The sequence below is a fragment of the Artemia franciscana genome, chromosome 5 (assembly GCF_032884065.1).
Source record: "Artemia franciscana chromosome 5, ASM3288406v1, whole genome shotgun sequence".
NCBI classification, from domain to species: domain Eukaryota; kingdom Metazoa; phylum Arthropoda; class Branchiopoda; order Anostraca; family Artemiidae; genus Artemia; species Artemia franciscana.
Genome location: NC_088867.1, coordinates 25,045,568 through 25,062,949, shown reverse-complemented (window position 1 = coordinate 25,062,949; position 17,382 = coordinate 25,045,568). Strand labels below are relative to the sequence as shown.

Sequence of the window (17,382 nt, the reverse complement as noted above, 5' to 3'; positions counted from 1 at the left end):
TCTTAGAGTAACCAGTCTGAATTTTTACCTTAGCGGTAAGAACAACACACTCTCAAAATGTTGAGATTTTTTGTAACTGTAATACTCAACCACCGAATAGAACTTAAATGTCTAGTTGGCGAAGAAACGTTGAAGTTAATATTACACTTAGTAATATTAAGTGAAATATCGATTTTATTGAAAGTAGAAGAAAGCTTATAAACCACCCGCAACAGACTAATTTTGGATCGATTGGTTAGAAGTATGTCATCAGTATATGGAAGGTAAGATACATCACTCAACCTAATCAAACATATAGGACAAATATTTACAGAAAGTCCAGAAATTAAAATTTGAAAGTACTACTAAATGAAATTCTAGCATACCGTACGCCTCGACGAACAATAACAACGGACGAGGACAGGTCACCATTACTTTTAGTTTGAAGATAAAAAAAAAATTTAAATCAAAACTTCAAAAGAAGAATGACTGAATGGTTAACACATGCCTAAAATAGAGAGTAAAGAGCTTGACTATGAAAAATGTAATCGAAGGTATTAGAATGGTCAAAAGCACAAATATGAAGACTATACCCTTTAGCTAAAGTATCTTCAAGAACAAAAGCGAGAGCACGACGATTGTGCTGACATCCAACTCCAGGGTGAAAGCCAAACTGATTTACTCCAAAAATTAGCATTATTAAATAAAAAGGGAGAAACATATATTCGAAAGTTTTACTATGATTACAGACAACCGTAATATGCCGGTAAAAAGAATACGCTTTTTAATGGAGTCTTACCTCATTTAAAGACGAAACTAACGCTTCCATGGGGACGAATCAAGCCCCATTTGGAAAAGCGACTCCAAATGGAAAAATAAAGGAAGGCAGTTTAGTTTTAAACCAGAGCTTGATTTTAGTTTCTAACGCATATAATTACATTATCAACAAATACTGGAAGAAGTCGTACCTGAGTGAGTAAAGGTAGAGGAACCAAAGCAAGCAAATTTAAATAAACTTCATGCTCTGTATAATTCACTTGGAAAATTATTTCTTAATAGCGACCAGACCATGAGGCTGCCGTGATAGGACATTCTACGTTAGCTTGATTATCCAACGTAGCTGAATTAATCATCTAGTCGCATTATTTCTTGTTTGTAGGATAGCTTAATCCTTGCTGTCGGCTAGATCGCATACTTTTTAGCTTGATTAGTTTTTTTGTTTGTTAAAAACACATTCCAGCATAGTGGACGGCCATTGGCTATCTATATTCGAAGTCGCTTAGCTTTATTTTTTACGCTTTTCAGCTCATTTTTACGCTTTTTGGCTGAAAGACCAGATAGGTTTCCTTTTATTTATTCATATTTCTACACCTTTATTCATTTTGCTTCTAGGGACGAGATTCGACGTGCTCAGTTGGACATAAGGCGAACAAAAGAATCCATTGAATCTACTTATGCTCAGGCTGAAATGGCGTTTGAAGCAGCTCGCACAGCCCACAGTGATGCTTTAGGTCTTTTGAGTGAGTCTTATGCCCTTTCAATTCCCAATATTGATTGGCAAAGCATAAGAGCCAAAGCTATGGATACAGCAAATGAGGTATGTTGTTACTTTTAATACTTAAATGCAAAGCCAATTTTGTGTGTATGACAAATCCAATGAGAGTTCAAGTATTTTTTTTCTTTGTTTTACACAGGATATGGAAGAAAAAAAAAACAAAACAAAGCAAAACTGTCGAGCTTATGTATTAAGTTCTGCCAGAGTTTTTTTTTTTAGATATGTTCACAAGGGGGGGGGGGAAAATCTTGGGTTTGATTGGAGAGCTGATTGTCCAGCTTAGCTAATAGAACCAGAGATAAATCGCCATCGAGACAATATCCAAATCATTTAGGTTTTTTGGCATGTCAAATGTCTCAAACAATCCTAAATCTTGTTTTTTTTTATCTTTTACCTTTTTTATTTAATGATGATTTATTTCGTTGTATCAAAAGGTATGCATACCAGGTTATGTGTTTTGAAAAACTATCGGTTTTACTACAGCGATTTAAAATTAGAAAACAACTTTCAAGAATTGGTTATTGTTTTCTTTTGAAAGCTTAAGATTTGTTTTTACTGTTACGTTTGGGTTGTTTCATGAACATTACTAACTACAGCTATATTTCCTGGATATTTATGCTGAAGTACTTTCGTACAAGAGTGAGTGTCGTAATTATCGAGGCATTAGTCTGGTCTCTGTAGGTAGCAAATTACTGAGTAATATGATACTTTTTAGACTGAGAGATGCTGTAGACAAAGTTTTAAGGGAAGAACAGTGCGATTTAAGAAAAGGTAGAGGATGTTTCGACCAAGTTTTCACTCTTAGGTTAATAATTGAGAATTCTCTTCGTTCTCAAACACCTTTGGTCCTTAGTTTTATCGATTATGAGCAAGCTTTCGATTCTGTTGATAGAACAGCGTTAACAAAGGTCTTATCGTTATATGGTATACCAGAGAAATACATTAAAGTGATTTGCGCTATGTACGAGAATAATACTGCTGCGATTAAGGTAGGAAATGAGGTTTATCGATTATGAGCAAGCTTTCGATTCTGTTGATAGAAGAGCGTTAGCAAAGGTCTCATCCTTGTATGGTATACCAGAAAAATACATTAAAGTGATTTGTGCTATATACGAGAATAATATTGCTGCGGTTAAGGTAGGAAATGAGGTTATCAACTGGTTTTGTATTAAATCAGGAGTTAAGCAGGGTTATGTTCTATCCCCCTTTATATGGATCATTTTGATGGATTTCGTCTTAAGGAGCACAGGAAAGGCAATTGGAGACCACGGAATCAAATGGGGAGGAAAAACGCTCCTGGACTTAGATTATGCTGATGATTTAAGCATATTAGATGAAAGTGTGACCAAAATCAATGAATTTTTTAGAGGTTTTGCGAGTTCAGGCTGCTAGAATAGGCTTGAAAATTAATGTGAAGAAGACTAAGTCACTAAGGCTAGGAATAAATGAAGATGAAAAGGTGTCGTTGGGTAACGAAAAGATTGATCAGGTTGGCAGCTTCACTTACCTTGGTAGTTTTATTAGTAAAGACGGTGGGAGCAGTGAAGATATTAAAAGTAGAATAGCTAATCCTCAGGGTATTTCTTCACAGTTAAAAAAAAGTTTGGAAGAATAGAAGGATTGGTCTGCAAACCAAGATTAGAATATTGGAAGCTATAGTGATGACAGTGGTCAAATATGGCTCTGAAGCATGGGCGCTCCGAAAAGCAGATGAAAATTTACTAGATGTTTCCCAGAGAAATTGCCTACGGATTGTTCTGGGTTCCCGGCTGACTGACCGTATTTCAAACAATAGGCTATACGAAAAATGTGGTTCAATCCCGCTTTCTAGGGCTATAATGAAAGAAAGGTTGAGATGGTTAGGCCACGTTCTGCGGATGAAGGATGACAGATTGCCAAAGATTGTCCTTTTTGGCCAACCGTCTGGGGCTACACAGAAAGCAGGTCGTACTTGTCTGAGATGGGAGGATGTCATAAATAAAGATTTAAAGGAAATGGGAACTTCCTGGGAGGGTGTAAAGAAGGAGGCCTTGCATAGATTAGGTTGGAGGAGGAGCGTGCGTAGCTGAGTTGGCCTCAGGCGGCTTGGTGCTGCAGTGAGTTATTAGTAGTAGTATAAAAAGGAATGTTAAATTAAGTACCATAAAAATAAAGCAACAGGAAAGCAGGGAAGCCTAAAGATTCCTTTTAAATTGATTTTTCATCAAGTGAAACTGTTCTTCTGGGCCTGTCAATTCAACCTAATGATTCATAACAAATTCATGGGCAATGGCCGAAATTTTACTTTTTCTGTATAGTCTGAAATTATTTCTTAGGTGATGTGTTACTGATGTCTGAATTAGAAGCCATCAATCCCTTCTTAGTTCAAAAAGGGTCTGAATTCTGAAAAAACTTTAACTTTTTTGACTATTAATTTTGATATAATTTCTTATATAATTTCTTTTATAATTTCTTTTTCTTTCTCCTTCTATTTTTTATTGATTCCTTTTCATCTAGGCGAAAAGATTGAAACAAGAAACTGACGAGCTTTTGACAAACAATGAATTGCTGATTCAAGATGCACTTTCACAAATAGAAGATGGCTCTGCGTTACTCACTCGAGGTATTGGTACGCAACAGGAAATTGACGAGCTTCTAGCAGAAATAGACGCTGCACTTGCCAAAGCCGATGAAGCTGTTTCACTTGGCGAAAAAACGTTAAAAGAAGCGCAAAATACTCTTGAAACTTTAAGAGGTATTTTCCTTAAAAAAATTTTCATTTCAAATTCTTCAGATTCAACAAAAGCTGTAAAGTAAGCAAAAAAAGTGTTATATAAAAATCATAGAGGATAATTCATCGTCGCACACTGTTAGAGATGATTAATTTATTAGTTATAATATTCCGAGAAAGGGATTGTGTTCTTTATTAAAAATCTACCAGTTCACGGGAATCTCTTCAACGCCATCAAAGAAATATAAAACTACTAGCTGTTGGGGTGGCGCTTCGCTCCAACCCAACACCTAGTTGGTGGGGCGCTTCGCGCCCCCCCCCCAAGCCCCCCCGCGCGCGTAAGTCGTTACGCGCCATATTAGTTACGCGCCATTGTAGTTGTGTCCCTGTGTCCCACCTGTGAATATAGATAGATTTATATATGTGTTTCAAACTACGTAAAAATTGCGAATATACAACATTTTTGGCTTTCCCACTACTGGGAGCTTTCCGTTTCCAATTGACAGCAATTGATCTGAAAATGTTTGACCAGAGTCATCGTTTTGCAATCGGACACGCATATTTGTAGTTAATTTTAATATTTTTACGTGTGCCCATAAATTAGAATTTTTCAGGCAAGCATTCATTTCGTCTGCAGGAGTTAAACTACGTAAAAATTGCGAATATACAACATTCTTGGCTTTCCCATTGTCTGTGCATATACAAAGCCGTATGTACTAATAATGACGTCATATGCAAACGCTCTTTTTACAAACAAACATGCATACACACAACTCGTTTTTATATAGATAGATAGATAGATAGATACAATACAAATTAACTGCGTAAAACTTGCGAATATACAACATTTTTCGCTGTCCAATTGTCGCTGCATATAAATAGATTGTCAGGTTTACCGACCCTCGAACATGCAACGCACAATTGTCCATGGGAAAAACAATCAGTATTAAGATCTATACCTCATTTTTCTAATGATTGACCTTGAGCTTTGTTAATGGTGATTGCAAATGCTAATTGAATTGGGAATTGCAATCTTTTAAATTGAAAAGGCAGATCCGTTGGAATCATGGGAATGCGAGGAATAAGAACAGCCTCACCCTCAAAAGGCCCTGTCAAGATTGTGGCCTCTATTAGGTTTTCCATTGTTTTTTTTACGACAAGTCGCGTGCCATTGCAAAGCTTTGGTGGGTTGATATTTCTTATAAGTATTATTGGTACGCCTATTTTTAGTTGTAGCACGTGTTGTGGAAACCCTGAAAGATCTATGGAATTTAAAAATTGAGATGGATAATTAACCGCTTCATTTGGTTCCAAAACTGTGTCGACTGACTTGTAAAGGACTGCCTGGTCTCGAATCTTGGTCAAAACAATATTGTTGATTTCGTGGACGTCTATATTTTTGGGTGCGAGAATCGCTCTTTCACTTAGCCATTTATTTATTTTTATAATTTTTTAGAATATTCGGAAATACTTTTTCAATCAATTAATTTTTGGACGTCACTAAATTACAGAAATCAGCAGGTAGTTGTATACGTCCTGAAATTGAGTCTATCGTATCATAAATGTCTTTTTGTTCCGACGTTAACTTGGAAATGTTATTTTGTACATACGACAATAGATCATTCGTACTGTAACTTTTTTCACGATCCAATTCTACACATGTCGAAACAGCAGCGATACGGTTAGGTGAAGGCATTCCCAAATCCTGAAGAGGTTTGTTTGCCATACGTACGCACAAATCTTCTATAATAACTAAAGTGTAGTTATAAATTTCTGATGTAAAATCAAAAGTCATATCTGACGTCTCTAACTGTTTTCGATGGAGTATATCTTCGGACATTTTTGACTTATATTTTTCCCATAACTCTGTAGGAGCTGATGGAGAGCAAGTTGTTAAAATGATGCCAAACAATGCACGAATTTGACTTGGGGTTGACGTTTCGCACTAATGGGGAATATGGAACAACCCACTGGTTATCTACTTCGATGGTGGTACCGTTGCCATTGTAGGTTCTTCAGTCATTTTACAATTAGAAATTTCTCTTTCAACGGTCTTCTTACAATTAAAAATTTGTCTTTGAACGATATTCTTAAATACCTGTGTCCTGGTCGTCATTTATATTCCCTGTGTCCCGGCCGTCATTTGTGTCCCGGTATCCCAGTCTGTAATTTCTCTTTGTGTGTCCCGGTCGTTATTTATATTCCCTCTGTCCCGGTCGTCATTTGTGTCCCGGTCTGTAATTTCTCTTTGAGTGTTTTTTCTTTTTAGTATTTTTTAGTTTTTTAATTTTTTCTTTTTTCAGTTTTCTTTTTCTTCTTTATTTTTCAGCTTCACTATGAAATACATATCGCCGAACCTTTGTTTTTTTAACTAAAATCTGGTAGGCATTGATGACCTTATCCGAGTCAAAATCCCAAACCCAATCATCATCGCTATCATTTTCAGTTTTGATATGTTTTGACTCTCGCTGTCCAGGTGGATCTTCATCTAACTGCGCGGTTTTGCGTTCTTTAGCCTCAAGCCTGTTTCCTTGCTGTTCTTTTGATTCCTCGGCACGCTTTCTTTTCTGAATTTCTCTATCAGCAGCAAGTTTTTTGGCAATAGCAAAAATGACGACAACTAACTTCATGACGTCAGCTGACACAGAAACATGACGTCGCCTGATCCACAGACAGACAGACAACTTATTTTTATATATATAGATTATGAAGACCAAGGAGCTGGTATGTTTCTCTACGTACTTCTTTTTTTAAAGTGGCTAGTTTCTTTAAAACTCTGTTTTCAAATCTCAACCTCAATACTTAAGTTAAATTTATCTGAAACAGAAGAAGAAGAGAAAGTGCATAGCACAGGGATGGACCTAGAGCAAAATATTGGGAGAGGCCTGTTGTGACAAGGGTGCCAATGAGCAAAATCTTTGGGGGGGGGGGTCCAATGAGGCAAAGGTGCCAAATATTGACTATATTGACAAATTTGTTAAAAAAAAGAGTAAGAAAGAAAACAAAAGGACAAAGGGTGCCAGAAACATCTTGGTGAGGGTTCAGTGTTCCCTCGACTCCCTTGGATCCGCCAGTGGCATAACAATAATGTATGGCACACAAAAATCAGTAAAGAATTCTACAATACTTGTGAAGAGCCAAGGGCTATATGATAGAAAAGTCACTAGGTAGCCTAGTTAATTGAGAACGTAATCATTATGCAGCACAAGTGAGGAGTAACTGATTATGTATAATAAAAATAAAACTAAGTTTAAATATCAAAATGGTGTATAGATTCTTTTGGGAAAGGGTTAGTCATTGGAAGCAGACCCGGCTTCTTGCATGAGCATCTTCGTGCAGTCACATCTATTCAGCTTACAGTAGCACTTGACAATTTTTGGAAGCTGCAATTGAGCCGGATATAAATCGTTCATTATCGGAACTAAGACCGTTTCTTTGTACCTAAATCCTCATCGAAGAGGGTCGATACTGTTACTTCCACTCAATTTTGGACCCCAATTTGGACAATTTTGGACCTGATGATAGTCACGCAGCGAATGAAACTTCGCAGATGCACTAGTGGGTGGCAAGCTTCGATGATGCACAAATTTTGAGGATGATGAGTCCTTCTTTTGGAAGATATGATAGCAAGCTGAGTTTAGGTCTTCTAAAGCACGTTCTCCAACAAAGACCAGCAAAAGCTCTTACTTTTGCTAATCATTTAGTACATTTACTTGTTCTGCTAGTTCAAAAATGAAACTATAGGAATTAACAGTTCTTGACGTGATCTTTTAAGCATCAGAGCCTAGGGTAAGCATGCAGATTCTCAATGAGAAGTCAATGAAAATGTGATTATATCAATTTGTGATTATTCAGTTTCTCATTATTTGTGACAAAAAAAAATGTAGCTCGGGTCTTAAAATAATATATAGACTCTCTTCGAAAGGGGTAAGTACAGGAGACAAAGTATAGGTCGAAGTTAAAATTAATTTGGTAATCATTTATTAGATTTACTAGGTGCGCAAAACTTAAAAATGAAATTATTTAAATTAACAGTTTTTTATCTTTTACATGACCTTTTAAAGCTCAGGGCCTAGTGGAAACATACAAATTTTCAACAAGAAATCAATGAACTTTAAACTTTTGTTTTTTCATTAACAAATGCGTCACAAAAAACACAACATAGAAATTTCCACATAATACTAACAAAGCAAAACTGCAATCACCAAAATCTCCATGTAATACTAACAAATCAAAACTGTATATAATACTAACAATATCAAAATAGGTCCTGACGCATATTAGCGTGTTTGGGACGACCCCCAAAAAAAGGTCACTTGAACCACTATTACACTAATACACTTCCTCGGAAAAATCTCTCTGACTCCTCCTACCCCCCCCCCCACCCCTACTAAACGATTTATCAACATTCTAAAGATAAATAATTTTTATAGGGAACTTAAAGGAATCCCACGCTCATAATCTATGATTCATCATTCTCCCTTTCACATACTGACACTCACCTCAGTCAACACACGAACCAATTTCTCTTTTAACACTCACAAGTACATATTCACTCCCAAATCAATCACTCAATCCGTGTCTACAATAGTGGTTAAAACAATTACATCGGGAAGACGCACAGAATTCCTTAAGGGCCTTGTTACATTTTACTTCCGCCGGAAGCCTGTTCCAGACTTCAGGACCAATATACTTAATAGAAAATTTAGATCTGGTAGTAATTGGAACCGGCGTTCTAACTAACTCAACGTTTTTAGTTTCATAACTATGTTCCCTTTCTTTATAAAATTCTGAAAAGGATGTAGGTAACAAAATAGAAAAAAAAATTGTACATAAAAAAATTTACATAAAAATTTAACCAAACCAGAAGTTGGCAAATTTTAATTCGGGATACCTAGATCATACCGAATTCTAGGGCAAGTCATTGGTCAAAACTCTTACAGCTTTGTTTGCACCACACGGAGCGGATAAATGGCTAGTGAATGTTGACGACCAAGCTGTAGCACAGTACAACAAATATGGATGAATAAGAGAAAAATAAAAAATTCTAATAACCTTTTCGGGGGAATTTTTCTTCAGCTTCTGCAGAGTTCCAGCATTTTTTGCTAATCTAGGGCTTATAGATGCATTATGATCTTTAAAACTTATTCCCCTTATAATTTCTCCCGGGTATTAAATGCATAACTTGAGAGATAATCTTTTTGGGTGATATACTCCCTTTGTGATCTTTGCTGAAGGCATGAGAAACTTTTTTTTAAGGCAAAATAGAAAAAAGGATTACAAATTTTTAACTTTTTTAAATTTCGGTAAAAAAAGATAAAAGTTTGAGTATATCTCTAATTTTTTCCATAACGTTATTCATTATGTGTACTAAAAGTTCTCTTGAGGCCCAATAGTTCTTTCTTTTTTCTTTTTTAACCGGGATTTCGGCTATTTTCGATGATAAATTGAAAAGTGAAAGGTTTCACGAATAATAAACTCAGTAATGGATGTGTGCATTATTTTTCTAATATTTCCAATACGTATTTGGCAGCTCTTTCCGAAGTTTATTGAAAAAGACATGACATTTGGATTGAAATCCCAGGGGTGCCGGTTTGGACTTGACTACTCGTGGGAGGGTTTCCGTTTTTATAGGTTAAATCTGGATTATTGGTTGAAATTACAATATTATGATGTAGAATTTTTGTATTTTTAGATGACAGCCAAAGCTTTATTGGTTTAATTCAGATACTTAAGTACCCACAGCCCATAGTACCATCATCAGAAAATTCGCCCATACTCCTGAACTAACAAAAACGTAAATGCCTTTTTTAGCGGTAATAAACGGATATTATCATATTAAACGTCATTCTTCTGAGATTTTCTCAAGCCTTAAAAAGGGTTGTAGCTAACCTTAAAAAGGGTTAAACCTTAAAAGGTCCCAACGAAAATAATTTGGGTGGTAATCTTGCTGGTTTGTAGTTCGTTATTACCATCTTTTATCCAGTGTGTATTCTGCAGAAGTGAAAATGTGAGGAACTTGAAAAGTGATTTTTGGGTTAATGTAAAGAGCGAACGACCTATGATGTTCCAAAAAGAAATATTTTACTTTTTTTAATAATGGCTTTAGTAAATTGCTATACAGTAATATGTATATCTATAAGATCCAAGTATTGCTAAATTGAATACAGGTGTAGATGACCTACTCCATTTCCCTCTTAAACAAATCGGAACAGTTTTGTGGTCCTTTCTGCAATTTATAATTTGCCTCTTTTAGTTTAGCACTGACTAACTTCGATCCCTCCATGTCATAGCAAAGCATTCATGTTTTTTTTTTTTATCTTTTTGTCTAAAACGCCACCTCTACCCTTCTTTGTTTTGAAAGTCTGAAAACTAGGTTATTTTAACTCAACGTTGCCTGTATCTTTCGTAACACTGAAGTAAGTTAAAAGCACTGGTTGCGTTAGAATTCCTAATTGACAGGCTTTCTATAAATACGTAATATAAACCATTTTTATAGTGAAACTATTTTTAGTCACGTTTTGTAGTATGTTTTATAGTTTGAGGGTACTGCTATATTGAGAAGAAGTTTACGCAATGGCTCCCAGATGTAAATGAATGTGAGTTTAGGAGTGTCCTAATGCAGCTTAACCAGTCTACCAAGCGTTCGAAAGCCCAAGTCGTGTTTTGTGTTTTACTTTTGTCCTTTGTGCTATAATCTAATCGTTTTTAAATGTTTAGATGGTCATTGTTGTCTGCACACTATGTAGAAAAGAATCTCAGTGGAATAATGTTATGTCTTTTGATAATTACGTCAATTTGAAACTGAAAAATAAAACAAGGTGATTTGTAAGGAATTTCGTGCAACGTGTACGAGTATTTCTTAGATTTGAACAAAAGCGTGTGTCAATATTTTTGGCAGTGTTTTCTATTTTAATTTTCTTCAAAATTGTCTGGAAAACGAAATTTCTGCAAGGCAATCTCATACGAGGTGGGTTCAGGGCGACCGAAAAATATATTCATTCCTCTAATTTAAATGTACTGCGTATACACTTGTATTAAAATACCTGCAGAGGCTCAGTTTAGTAATTTTTTTAGGGACGAATTGTTCTAATTATAATTCAGAATACAATGTACCCAGTTACAAAGTGACATAACAACTTCGAGGGGATGTTTTGATGTAATTGTATTAAAATACTCTCTTGAATTTTAAACAGTTCAATCCTAAAATCTGAAGTTGTTTATCTTTGCTAGTACCTAGAGGTCACTCATTCTTTGTCGCCTGGTGCACATATTTGAATGTCACTTGTCCTGCCACGCCACTTCTCTCTAACATGATTCTTGAAAGTGAATGATCTCTTTACTCGTACTAAACCCAACATTTCAGTATTGAAGGATAAAAAGATAGTCTGAAGCGTGCAAGCTAAAAAATATTAAGCCTATTGAGTCATGAGTTTCTTTTTTTCAGAGTTCGACTCCTTAGTTCAAGAAAGTAAAGACAAAGCCCGTGATGCACTTGACCTAGTTCCTGAAATTCGTCAGCTAGTTTCTGATGCAGAAAGGAAGAAACAGGAAGGTCAGTGGTACCTCACTGGTGCAACCTTTGATGCAAAGACTGGAAAAAGTCTCTCTCAAGAAGCCGCAAAAACTGCTTTAGAACTATCAAAGGTAAAGCTTAAAATATGACAGCGTACGGCACAATTCCTTACCCTTTTAGTTATCCACTTAATTAACTAGCTTAATTAATACATCTGACTTGCACTTGCATCTCATTATGAAAGAAGAAACTGGTGTCACCTAACGGCCCTTTTTTTGTGCACTTGGAAATAGGTAATGCTTATACGGAGCTCATGGATTGATCCCCTCTGCAGCAATGCGAGGTAGCAGGCTCGCTACTTATCGTGTAAAACGTTGAAGGAAACTGAAATGTCGTTTCCGCTTCATATCTGCCAGGAATCGCTTTGGGGGATCTTTATCCTTTTATATTTTGTAAACTCCCTGTAAATCATGTCACTTGTATATTTCAGTTCTTTCCTACAGAATAGTTTTCTATAGGGTGTTGGCTTGTGAGATGTTTCAAACAGGCAAAATTGGCTACTTAGGTCTACTTTTGCAGTATTAGCAGAGTTTCTAATAAGTTTTCTTCTTCATTTAAATTCTCAAAGGTGTTCTCTATAGGGTGTTGGCTTGTGAGATGTTTCAAACAGGCAAAATTGGCTACTTAGGTCTACTTTTGCAGTATTAGCAGAGTTTCTAATAAGTTTTCTTCTTCATTTAAATTCTCAAAGGTGTTCTCTATAGGGTGTTGGCTTGTGAGATGTTTCAAACAGGCTAAATTGGCTACTTAGGTCTACTTTTGCAGTACCAGCAGAATTTCTAATAAGTTTTCTTATTCATTTAAATTATCAAAGGTGTTTTCTATAGGGTGTTGGCTTGTGAGATGTTTCAAACAGGCTAAATTGGCTACTTAGGTCTACTTTTGCAGTACTAGCAGGGTTTCTAATAAGTTTCCTTCTTAATTTAAATTCTCAAAGGTGTTTTCTTTAAGGTGTGGCTTGTGAGGTGTTGCAATCAGGCCAAAGGGGCTATTTATTAGTTAATTATTAGTTAACATGCTAGGTTTTGGTAGAGGACAATAGAGCTTTTTTGTGTTTTCTTTATTTTAGGGTATAAATTAAAAGGAAAGTTGTACTTTATTACAATTATTAATTAGTTGCAATAGTTAGTTAATTATTAGTTTGCATGCTAGGTTTTAGCAGAGGACAACAGAGCTTGTATATGTTATTTTTGTCCTTTACTTTATAGTCTAAATTAAAGTAAAGTTGCAATTTACTGCAACTATTTATTAGTTGCATTAGTTAGTTAATTATTAGATAATCATGCTAGGTTTTGGTGGAGGACAACAGATAGGGGAATGTCCTACAGATAGGTAGAGTAGCTCCATAGGAGGCTTAGACCAAGTAGGACCTTGTCCCAGTGGGGCCCATAATAGAAACTGGGAAACCCTCCCCTGGGGGTCATAATTACAGGTGGAGGAGGAAGAAGGCCCCTCAGATGTACACTCAGCAGGGCCAACTGCCGTGTTCACACGTCAGATGAGTTACAAACCTTCTCCCAGTAATGGGTTAAATTGCATGGTGAAGCAGAACACCATCGTGGGAGGATCCTCTATAGGAGGACAACTGCGGCAGGGCGTAAGATCCAGATTTATGGACAACGGCCTCTGTAAAGGGCTGCCTCGACCCTTTCGGGGTACCTGCAAGACTGGGAAACTTGCGGTCAATTTTTCCCACTTGAGGAGTGGCGCCCCTCGAGGAAATTATAGCCTAGTAAACAACACAGCACTCGTACGGGATTCTGATTATTGGATAATTTTCTGGGCTTGGTTTGTTTTGATGGGCGTTTTCGGGCTGAAAAACCTCTTCCTAGCTGATTTATCTGCTATGGGCTGCCTCTCCATAGTAGTATAATATTTGTAGGCATGAATATATAATGAGTCGGAGGTAATAGGCCTGGGACTGTCTGTGCAGGATTTCGACTCTTGTTGATAGTTCGTCCCCATCCTGCACTGGTATCCGGGATCACTGCTTTTCTTGAGGCCAAAATAATTTCAAAGATTTAAAGAACATGAAAAATTGGAACTTGGAATGTTACGACGTTAAAAAATGACTATCGCATCGACATTTTGACTGACGAATTCAGACGGTTTGAACTGGATTTATTAGGAGTTTCAGAAACTCATATCCCAGGGGTAGGAAGCATGAAATTAGGTGACATAGAATTTGTTTACTCAGGCAGGAAGGATGGGGTACATAGACAGGGAGTAGGGCTCATGATGAATAAGGAAGCTGCTAAGTCTTGTTTAGGCTGGGAAGGTATTAATAATAGAATACTAATTGCTCATTTTATGACTAGAAAGTTTAGGTTATCAGTTATAGTAGTATATGCCCCCATTGAACCAACTGATGGAGATACTAGTGACTCAGATGAATTTTACTTACAGTTACAGGAGCAAATAGACAGGGTACCAGGTAGAAATATGGTGTTTTTGCTAGGAGATTTTAATGCCCAGGTTGGTAGAAATAGGGATAGATGGTATCCTAGCCTAGGTAAATTTGGTGTAGGAAAAGAAAACAGTAATGGCTATAGGCTTTTGCAATTTTGTAGGTATAACAACCTAGTTATAACCAATACGGTGTTTGGTCACAGAATGGCCCATAAGTTGACATGGTATTCACGTGATGGTAAGACAGCAAACCTTATTGATTATGTTATTGTAAACAGAAGACTAGCAGGTTCAATACAAGATACTAGGGTGTATAGGAGTGCCGTTATTGATGTTAAAAGTAAAGATCACCATCTAGTAGTGTCTAAGGTTAATTTAGAGCTGAAATTTCGGAAGGGTAACTCCCTCCCGAAAAGTTATGATGTGGGTAGACTTCAGGATGAAAATTTGAGAAAAAAAATTCCAGGAACAGTTGAGTACTAAACTTGAGGGTTTACAATTTGACAATGTGGAAGATGGATGGAATAATTTCAGAAAAACAATTTGTGATGTTGCTGATGGTGTCCTAGGGAAGAGTGCTAAGACTGCAACTAGGAATATTAGTGAAAAAGCTTTAGGTTTAATAGAGAGTAGAAGGGGTTTGTATAAGAATTATCTGAGTGATAGGTCGTGTGAAAACAAAAGGAATGTAAAGAAAGTGGAGAAAGCATTAAAATATGAACTAAGGAGATGTGAAGTGGAGGCGATGGATAAAATTGCTGAGGATCTGGAAGATGTGGCTAGACGGCATAATAGTAAAATATTATACTGGCATGCTAATAAATTGAAAGGGAGTAACCAATCCGGACCAGTCCCAGTTATAGATAGAAATGGGGCCACAATTAGTGATAAGGAAAAAGTTAAAGAAAGATGGGTGGAACATTTTGAGAATGTGCTAAACCGAGATACAGTTGCAGGAAAAGATATAGATGAAAATGAAAAAGTTTGTGATACCTTGGATGTGAAGGAAGATTTGTTTAGTGAGGAAGAATTAGCGACAGTACTAAAAGGATTAAAAAATAATAAAGCCTCAGGTGCTGATAGTATGATTAATGAATTTCTTAAATATGGTGGCTCTGAGGTTAGGGATAAGCTACTGAAGATTATGAACATGATTTTTGAAAAAGGGGAAGTACCCAATGATTTTAGGAAAACCTTAATTAAACCACTGTATAAGAAAGGTGACAAGAGTGAGTGTTGTAATTACCGAGGCTTTTGATATGATACTTTTTAGACTGAGACATGCTGTAGACAAAGTTTTAAGGGAAGAACAATGCGGTTTTAGAAAAGGTAGAGGATGTGTCGACCATGTTTTCACTCTTAGGCTAATAATTGAGAAGTCCCTTCGTTGTCAAACACCTTTGGTCCTTAGTTTTATCGATTATGATCAAGCTTTCGATTCTGTTGATAGAACAGCGTTAACAAAGGTCTTATCGTTATATGGTATACCAGAGAAATACATTAAAGTGATTTGCGCTATGTACGAGAATAATACTGCTGCGGTTAAGGTAGGAAATGAGGTTAGCAACTGGTTTTGTATTAAATCAGGAGTTAAGCAGGGTTGTGTTCTATCCCCCTTTATATGGATCATTTTGATGGACTTGGGGAGGAAGAACGCTCCTGGACTTAGATTATGCTGATGATTTGAGCATATTAGATGAAAGTGTGAGCAAAATGAATGAATTTTTAGAGGTTTTACGAGTTGAGGGTGCTAAAATAGGCTTGAAAATTAATGTTAAGAAGACTAAGTCACTAAGGCTAGGAATAAGTGAAGATGAACAGGTGACATTAGGTAACGAAAAGATCGATCAGGTTGGGAGCTTCAGTTACCTTGGTAGTATTATTAGTAAAGATGGTGGAAGCAGTGAAGATGTTAAAAGTAGAATAGCTAAAGCTCAGGGTGTTTTTTCACAGTTAAAAAAAGTTTGGAAGAATAGAAAGATAAGTCTACAAACCAAGATTAGAATATTGGAAGCTACAGTGATGACAGTGGTCAAATATGGCTCTGAAGCATGGGCACTCCGAAAAGCAGATGCAAATTTACTAAAATTTTTCCTGAGAAATTGCCTACGGATTGTTCTGGGTACCCGGCTGACTGACCGTATTTCAAACAGTAGGTTGTACGAAAAGTGTGGTTCGATTCCGCTTTCTGGGGCTATAATGAAAGAAAGGTTGAGATGGCTAGGCCACGTTCTACGGATGAAGGATGACAGATTACCGAAGATTGTCCTTTTTGGCCAACCGTCTGGGGCTACACGGAAAGCAGGTCGTCCTTGTCTGGGTTGGGAGGATGTCATAAATAAAGATTTAAAGGAAATGGGAACTTACTGGGAGGGTGTAAAGAGGGAGGCTTTAAATAGATTAGGTTGGAGGAGGAGCGTGCGTAGCTGTGTTGGCCTCAGGCGGCTTGGTGCTGCAGTGAGTTAATAGTAGTAGTAGTAGTAGTAGTAGTAGTAGTATATATATATATATATATATATATATATATATATATATATATATATATATATATATATATATATATATATATATATATATATATATATATATATATATATATATATATATATATATATATATATATATATATATATATATATATATATATATATATATATATATATATATATATATATCTATATATATAAAAATAAGTTGTCTGTCTGTGGATGTGTGGATGGATGTGTGGATGGATGTGTCAGGTGACGTCACCTGAAAAAACTGGATTAGGTGACGTCAAAACTGAAAAAACTAAAAAAAGGCAAAAACTACAAAAAAAACTAAAAACTAATAAAAAAAATAAAAAAGCTAAAAAACTAAAAAAACTATAAAGGTAAAAACCAATAAAAAACTAAAAAAAAAAACTGAAAAAACTAAAAAAAGGCAAAAACTACAAAAAAAAACTAAAAACTAATAAAAAAAGTAAAAAAGCTAAAAAACTAAAAAAACTAAAAAAACTAAAAAAGGTAAAAAAATAAAAAAAAATAAAAAATAAAAAAAAACTAAAAAAAAGGAAAAAACTGAAAAATAAGCTAAAATAAAGGTAAAAACCAATAAAAAACTAAAAAAAAAAAAGGAAAAAACTAATAAATGACGACACTCAAAGAGAAAGCG

At 35.9% G+C, this 17,382-nt stretch overlaps 1 protein-coding gene across 1 annotated transcript in view; it reads left to right on the top strand.

Annotated features, from left to right (window-relative positions):
• Positions 1–17,382, top strand: part of LOC136027153 (laminin subunit gamma-1-like) — a 119,919-nt gene that overhangs the window by 88,482 nt on the left and 14,055 nt on the right. The window contains exons 20-22 of the mRNA XM_065704135.1: positions 1,372–1,576; positions 4,031–4,268; positions 11,692–11,891. Coding sequence (XP_065560207.1) covers positions 1,372–1,576; positions 4,031–4,268; positions 11,692–11,891 — 643 coding nt within the window. The remainder of the gene's footprint in view (positions 1–1,371; positions 1,577–4,030; positions 4,269–11,691; positions 11,892–17,382) is intronic.